Source organism: Juglans regia, chromosome 7 (genome assembly GCF_001411555.2).
Source record: "Juglans regia cultivar Chandler chromosome 7, Walnut 2.0, whole genome shotgun sequence".
In the NCBI taxonomy this organism is placed as follows: Eukaryota; Viridiplantae; Streptophyta; class Magnoliopsida; order Fagales; family Juglandaceae; genus Juglans; species Juglans regia.
The window spans coordinates 33,772,662-33,781,381 of NC_049907.1; the positions used below are offsets into that span (position 1 = coordinate 33,772,662).

An 8,720-nucleotide genomic window follows, 5' to 3' on the forward strand; every position below is an offset into this window, starting at 1 on the left:
ATTCGAACCCTTCCATCTAATTTGTATGATGTGAATTTGTTACTTTCGATCAAGTTGTGTTCATCATATCTCTGGTATTTTTTATTGTAAAATAAAATAATAAAATAACAATAATAATAATAAGAGTAATACTACATATAATCGTGAAATGCGTAAGTATCGTACAGTCATTTTAAAAAAGAATAGGTTTACTATTAAAAAAATAATTTTCTTTTACGTGGACTCATATTTATTTACTTTTTTTTAAATAACTATACAATTCTTACACATTTACTGTTACAAGTATATCTTTCTAATAATAATAACAATAACGAGGGACTGGTTGTAGGTGTAAAAGATGCGGAGAGCATTTACTGAGGCTAAATTCTAATCCCAACGGACCGGCAAACGGCCATTTGTTTCTTGAGCTCCCAAAGCCTCCTTTTTCGCTTCCCCCACCTTACTTTTTCCCTCCTTTCTCTCTGCAACTTCCACCTTTTTCCTGACCACTAGGACCTTTTGCCTCAACGTGGACGCAGTATATACTCGAAGACAAAGCGAAAGCACTCTGAAGGAGAGGAGAAAGAAGAGCGAAAATGTCCAACAAATCACCAATATTTCCGATGCCAGAGCCTCAGCATTTCAGCGACTATGGCTTCGACCCTCAAATTGACTACTTTCAGGTCCTTTTTTTTTTTTGTTAATATTTATGTTTGAAACTATTTATCTGATCTCTATTGAAGATTTTATACGATGAAAGTCTGAGCCATTTGTGTCATTCTCAAAAAAACCGAAAAAAAAAAAGGTATTAGAAGAAGCAAGGAAGCACAAGCGAGAGGCAACAACAAGGTCGATTGACTTCATCCACTTCAAGCTCCAAAAACCCATTTCCAAGGACGAGTCCAAGAAGAGCCACAAGACCAAGAAGAAGCGGTGGTGGAGAAGCGCTCTTCTTTTCTTCAAATGGAAGTGGATCCCACAACACCATGGTCTTGGTCACGGTCGTGATGGCGACGAGGACGTTCATCGCCCTAGAGCTCGAGCCTTTAGGGCCTCCATATCTGGCCCCGTTTACATAACCGAGAGCAGAAGTGGGTCTACCACGCCTTACCGTTCTACCAGTGGTCGGTACTCCTCTGGCCCTCTCGCCGGAACGTTGACTCCGTCGAGGAAGGATGATCTGCACATACCTTATTTGAGCCTCAGGGAGCTTAATATGGAGCAACAGCAGCAAAGGATCTCTACCTCCTCCATGCCCATATATCTGGTCACTTGAAAAAAACCAGGTGCTGATGCCTACATTTTTTTTCGTTTGTTTTTCTGGGGAACCACCATATCTATACTATCTCTTTTCTTTTAATCCATTTTCTGTACTGTTCTCCAAAGTGGGTGTTGGGATCACTTTTTATATTCGAGCTCGCCCCATTTGTCTTTGCGAGCTGAAAAAGGTGTTTGATCCATTGGAGGAAGGGCTGGATCCTCCCATTTGTGTTTACCGTTTTTAAGTTCTGCAACTAATCAACTTGTGGTTTGACTATTTGCCACACTCACACTTCTTTCTCTTCTATTTTTCAATATTTATCTTCCGAATACCGACAGCCTACAGGGCAGGGAGCGTGGTTTGACCCCACTCTTGCCTTGTACTATCTTTGACTGCACTCTGCCGTGAAAGCACTACTATTGGCTCATTAAATTATCTTTAAATTTTGATAAAAAAATATATATTTTTTATATATTTAAAACTTTCTTTTTCATGATTTTATATTGAATTAATTATTAAATTCATCAAAATAATAATATAATATTTTATTTTTAATTTTTTATAATTACACTAATTATATATTAATTAATAATTTAATTTAATTCTTACATTATTATTACAAGACAGTTAAAGATTAAACGTGAATAAAAATAACTATTAGAGATTAAAATGAATAAAAAATAAATTTGATGAATGAACAGTAACCCTTCAAATTTAAAGAAATTTATACATTTACTGTAGATTAAAATTTCACATTTATCTATTTAGCTAATTCAATACAGCTCTTTTTTGATGAAATTTATCATATTTTATATTTTCATATTTTATATTTGATTAGACTTTTTACAAAGATAATGCCAATACTCTTATAAAATTTTTATTCTTTTTCTTTTGATTTTTTTAAAAATATTTTTTTAACATTCTTAATTATTAAAAAAAATAAAAAAATAAAAAATTTCATTAATTTTTTTCAGTTTTTAGGCACGATGTTTATCAGTCATTTAAAATCCGTGAATGGAGTTTTTGTTTTTTTTTTTTAATGTAGTCAATCCACTTGTATACAGCTCATCCCTATTTCAAGTTCTTTTTAAGTTGTTGGGCTTTGGCTCTCAATAGAGGGTAAGACCTTCTGGGTAATCGCCACGTGCACTGGTCCCAAATTTTTAAGGTGATATAGTAGGCTCCATTGAAATGGTTCCAGAGAGAATCCTAACCATTAATATAGGAGCGTGAACGTTGGACAGCACTATGGATGTATTGGAGAAAGAGGCACATGGATTTAAGGGACTGTGAAAGCGGTTGGTATGGAAAAAAGAGAGGGTGGGCGTTGGGGTCCAAATGGCGACGCATCTCGATGTGCAGAGGTGCACAACGTCTCTCGGAAGTGCTAAAAGTTTGGATGGACAAAGTAGTGCAGAGAGCATGAAATGTTGGTTTCAGCAGCGCAAGGGTCCAAAATAAGGAGCGGCTGCTTCATGTGCTTGCGTTTGTCACAAATCGTTCTTCTGTAAAATGGTAAAATTGATGTGTAGGTACCATGCATTTTAGATATTGGTTGTTTGGATTGAAAAGTTATCTCAACTGAACTCATTTAATTTTATTATTATAAGTTTTTTAAATTTTCACATTAAATATAATAAATAATTTAATTTTTTCAAATACTAAAATGATAATAATATTAAAAAATAATATTCTAATAATATTTTATTCAACTTATCTAAAACTATCTCATCTTATCTCATTTCAACTCACAATCCAAATGACACCTAATCTACATATAATTTATCATTTTTATTATTTTATTTAGATGTATATACATATATAAAAATAATAAATTACAAATTAATTAAGTGAAAGCGGATATTATCTCAACTCATTTCAATTCACTATCCAAATGACTCCTAATCTACATATAATTTGTCATTTTTAATATTTTATTTAGATGTATATACATATATAAAAATAATAAATTACAAATTGAAAAAACAATGGTTCTACCAATCACTTCACCTAGAGGGGGTGACTAGGTGTAATCCAATTTTGATGGTCTTTTAAAAAATAGAGACAAACAAACAGTTAATCAATTAACACAAATAATCAACACAATGATTTTGGTCACGAAGTGGAAACTCATTTGAAAAATTTCTTCAAATTCAATTAATCAATTGACCCACTCTATCTCTACAAGTATGTAGTGTCGGAACTCTGATCTTCTATAGCTTCACACGAGAACCTCTTGATTTCTGCATCAACAGCAACTCCGGACTCTTCCGGCCAATCAAAACGTCAACTTCAATGGACTTTGAATAAGATTTGATCTTGAGTGTGGTGTGGTGGAGATGTGTTTGTCCAAGAGAGATTCACAATGTGAGGAAAGGTTTCTCTCTATGGCTCTTAAAGCAACTAGGGTTTTTGTTATGTTTCTCCACACCAAAGAACAGAAGTAAGCTATTCTATATATAGTCCTAACAAATCACGGCGCTCAAAACCTTGAATTTTAAGTTGTCTTGAACATTGGTTCGAGCGAGGTGTCGAGCGCAAGTCGAGCGCATGTTGTCTTTAAGAAACAACTCTAGCGACACGTCGAGCACACATCGAGCGAACTTCTCTAGAAGAGTTTTGCTCAAGCGCCACGTCGAGCGCACATCGAGTGAACCTCTCTAGATGGGTTATGCTCGAGCGGCGCTACTTCGAGCACATATCGAGCAAATCTCTCTGGATGAGTTCTTACTCGAGTGCTACGTCGAGCGCACATCGAGCAAACCTCTCTGAATGGATTCCGCTCGAGCGCTGCGTCGAGCGCACATTTAGCAAACCTCTCTAGAAGGTTCCGCTCAAGCACCAGTTGAGCCGTGTTGAGCACACTTCAATCATTTTCATGTTACACCACTTCAACACTGGTTACAACACAATATTACACAGGTTTTCACAAGAAAATGCTAATCAACTAATTTTTTCCTCAACAATCTCCCCCTTTGGCATTTATATGACAAAACCTCTAACCTATACATAGGACCTAATCCTGACACACCCCAAACAGGATTTCCATGATTCAGGCATAGTCTTGAATACGTTGAGATATTTCTGCAAACACTCAACAAACGGTTAAACGTACCAAACAAATATGCAAGAAACAATCTCATAAGCATAAACAATGTTTGTAGCACAGTTTTCATAAAAGACTTTTCATTAAGAAAATAATCAGACATTGAGTTCAATAAGACAAACAATAGCAGCACGAGCAGCATGTGATGCAAAAACAAAAGCTGCTCCCCCACAAAATAATGTATTACTAACAAAACAAAAGTTGCCCCTATAGCCTTCTTGCTACTCTCCCTACATCTATACCACTACCCCTGAATATATATTATTCTCCCTTTTTGTCACGACAAGCCAAAGGTCTCAAGTATCACCATCACTCGGACTGCCACCATCATCATCAAGGCGCTCTTCTATATCGTTGAAGTGTTGAGTCACAAGCTGCTGCATGCTCTCAATTTTAGCATCAAGGCTATCAAACAGGGCTTCAAGGCGAGCAAGGTACTCAAGGACCTACTAAAGGCTGGGCTCGGTCAAACCAGGTGCCGATGTGGATGGTGCCGAGCTATGAGGCTGTGAGTTGGATGGCCGAGAGCTGGATGGCTGAGATGAGGGTGCTGGAGGATGCTCAACATTTAAAGGGCGAGGGATAATGTGAGCATGACTCAGTTGCATGGTCCTATGACCAATAGGAGTCTTAAGAGGAATTCTAGGCTCATGAGGAAGAAACGCAACTGACTGGGAGATGGCTAACCGAATGATAAGGCAGGCAAAAGGCAAACCAGTCCGTGTTTTAGGAGAATTAACAGCCTCAAGCAAAACCCGACACAGATAACTCCCCAAATCCATGGAGACATGGTTGATTAGTGCATACAGAAGAGTGGCGCGATCAAGACCCACATCACTCTGATGACCAGTAGGATATAGATTTGTAAGTACAATCTTACTTAGATTGAGATATTCAGGTGGAAATCTCACAGTTAGAAGTGGTGACTTACCATCCTAAGTAGTAGGCGTACCATACAGACATTGAGCAATGACTGGTGGACTGGGAGGAGATGTTTGTTTATAGGGATACACTGGATTTGACACACGCGGAACATTTACCAAGTCTGCTAACATGCCCGGAGTCACCTGGAAGACGATATTCTGGAGACTAACATCGAAAGAGCCATCATCAGAGATGGAGTAAAACTCCCGAACCAACTCCACAGAAGGAGTGGGATGATCAGTGGTCAAGGCCTGCCACTGGCGAGACTAAAAAACACGTGGAATAAAAGTCTTAGTAAACTCACCAAGGGAGACTTCACGCTCAACAATAAACGAACGATGATAAAAGTTTTGAGTGTAAAACTCTCGTATCTGAGGATTGTAAAAATGTGCTTGAGCGGGGGCAGGAGAATTTTGGTGTGGACGAACATGTCGAGACATGACTTTTGCTGTGGATAGAATCAGTGACTGTTAGACAAGGCTAAAAGTATTTAAGACCCAATGTATGCTTGTCCAAAATGCAAAATGCCCAATGCATGATCCAATGCACATGCCTATTGTAAACCAATGTACATGTCAAATGTCCTTTGCCAAACACATTTCAAAATGCACAATGCACATGCCCAAGAACACAATTTAACAGCCCATTTCAATACCCAACAAAAACAATGCCAATGTTGGGTTTTAAACCCAATGGAAGTCCCATGGCCCTCCCTAAACACAAACTATCTTTAAAACAAATCAATTTCATGGCAAACACCCTCCCAACACTAGGATAAACATGAAATGAGCATGAGAACAATGCTATGATAATGCATGATGAAAAAGTGAAACCAAAACACGATTGAGGCATTTCACCGAGCACTTGGAGTGCATTCAAGCAAAAACCAAATGAAAAACCCTACGAGAGTTCCATGAACCTCTTAAATACAAAGACAATAGGCAATGGACAACCATGGGTTCCAACCAAACAACAAGCACCCCAAAAAAAATTCTCCATTTCGAAATCCAAAACAAAATCCCTAATTACCGAAATACATGTTTATGGAAATGCATGATGGAAATGGAAAATAAAAACCAAAAATGATTGAGAAGAAGTAAAGATGAGAGACTTACCGTGATTAAGATGAGATTTCTTGAGAGAAATCTAATGAAAACCACATAGAGAGAAAAGAGAGAAGTATCGCATGAAGAGAGAAGAGAAAGTGGCGCAGGAAGAAAAAGAAATGAGGGAAAAAGGAAACGGAGAGGACATTTAAAACGTTTTCGCTCGAGCGGAGTTTAAGTTTCGCTTGAGCTAAAGCCCAAAATTTTCACTTCCTGCTTAAAATTTTCAGTGTGATCCAAATATTAATGAAGTCAATATTCAAACCAAAAGTACATATCAAATGTAGAAGAGCATCATATCCTCATAAAATAAAAACAAAGTACCACAAGTAATAAAGACACGCGTGTTAATAAGGTCCTTGCTCAATCAAGAAATTTCAACCGAAAGGTGTGAGTGGAGTTGGGCTGTACAAGAAACCATAAGTGTTTGGGAAGTTCTTCCAAAATGCATAAAGTCAAACCTAATGCTGCTAGAACCTGGATGCTTCTGTTTGATTACTTGTATCAATATCAAGATACCTGTTTTTTTTTTAATTTTATTTACAACATCATCTCTTTTTCTTTTCAATCATATACAACATCATCTCTTTTTCTTTTTCTTCGCACAAGGGAACAATGGTGAGGTTTCTAGCCCGTGGTCAATTCTGTGTGCAAGTAGAGCTTTCTAACACTTTTGATTGCCTCTCCAAAACTTACAGTGGTGAAACGTCGATTGACTAAGCAGGGAGTGAAGTGTGTGATGCTAGTCGCAAATTACAAAAGATACACATGTTCCAAACCTTTGTAAACCATAGATATATGATACAATTCTCAAAAGACACATGCACATAGATTTTTAGAATTAACAGCACCAACAACTTATTTCACAACCATGGAGTGCATGTAAAGGCAATAATAACAAAAATGAAATATGAAAATGAATAACCATAAAACAACAAAAATAAATGCATGTAAAGTATGCAATGCATGTTATGCATGTTTCAGCCCTCAGGTCAATGCACAAATACCAATAGCCTTTCTAAGTAATTCAAACTGAAGCCCATCCAAGAATTTAGTAAAAAGGTAGGCTAGTTGGTGTTCGGTGGGAATGTACTCAAGAGTTACAACATGTGTTTCTACCAGCTCTCGAATAAGATGATGTCTAATGTCAATGTGCTTGGTCTTAAAGTGTTGGACAATATTTTTTGAAATGTTTATGGCACTAGTATTGTCACAATAAATACTCATCACACCTTGAGTAACGCCATAGTCACATAGAATTTGTTTCATCCACAACAATTGCGTGCAACAGCTGCCTGCAGCAATATATTCAGCCTCAGCCGTGGACAACAATATGGAGTTTTGCTTCTTGCTCATCTAGGCAACAAGGTTTGTGCTGACATAGAAACACCCACCAGAAGTGCTTTTCCTATCATCTACATTACCTGTCCAATCAACATCTGAATAGCCTGCAAGCTCAGTATTAGAGTCTCTAGAATACCAATCCCATAATTGACTGTCTCATTCACATAGTGAAGTATGCGTTTGACAGCTACCAAATGTGATTACTTGGGATTGACTTGAAATCTAGCACAGACCCCAACACTAAAAGCAATGTCTGGTTTACTTGCAGTGAGATACAGTAGACTCCCAATTATGCTCCTATACAAGGATTGCTCAACATTCTTGCCTGACCCATCAGTGCTAAGCTTAACACTCGTGCTCATGGGGTTATGGCATGGCTTTTCCCATCTAATCCAAATTTTTTGATTAATTCCTTTACATATTTGGATTAAGATATAAACAGCCTATTATCTAACTGTTTCACTTGGAGTCCTAAGAAAAAGGTTAGTTCACCTACCATGCTCATTTCAAATTCATTTTTCATTTCTTCACCAAATTCAAAAGCCAGGGCGTCAATAGATGATCCAAATACAATGTCATCCACATATATTTGAGCAACTGTTATGTCTTCACCAACTTTTCTGAGAAACAGTGTCCTGTCAACACTTCCTCTCAGAAAATTGTGATATTCTAGATACAAAGTTAGCCTCTCATTCCAAGCTCTAAGAGTTTGTTTCAAACCTTATAAGGCATTATTCAACCTATAGACATGATTATGATATTTTGGATCATTGAAGCCCTTTGGTTGTTCGACGTACACTTCTTCTTGGAGGATCCTATTCAAAAATGCACTATTGACATCAATTTGATACAGCTTAAAACACATGTGGCATGCAATGCTTAACAATATCCGGATAGATTCAAGTCTGGCAATCGGAGCAAAGGTCTCGTCAAAGTCTATTCCTTTCATCTGGGCATACCCTTGAGCAACTAATCTTGCTTTATTTCTCACTATTGTACC

At 37.3% G+C, this 8,720-nt stretch overlaps 1 protein-coding gene across 1 annotated transcript; it reads left to right on the forward strand.

The window, feature by feature from the left end:
• Positions 1–336: 336 nt before the first annotated feature.
• LOC108987284 lies at positions 337–1,516 on the forward strand. Its single transcript, XM_018960176.2, has 2 exons — positions 337–662; positions 785–1,516. Exons 1-2 carry the CDS (start codon positions 576–578, stop codon positions 1,253–1,255), a joined length of 558 nt encoding a protein of 185 aa, XP_018815721.1. The 5' UTR covers positions 337–575; the 3' UTR covers positions 1,256–1,516.
• The last annotated feature ends 7,204 nt before the right edge of the window (positions 1,517–8,720 follow it).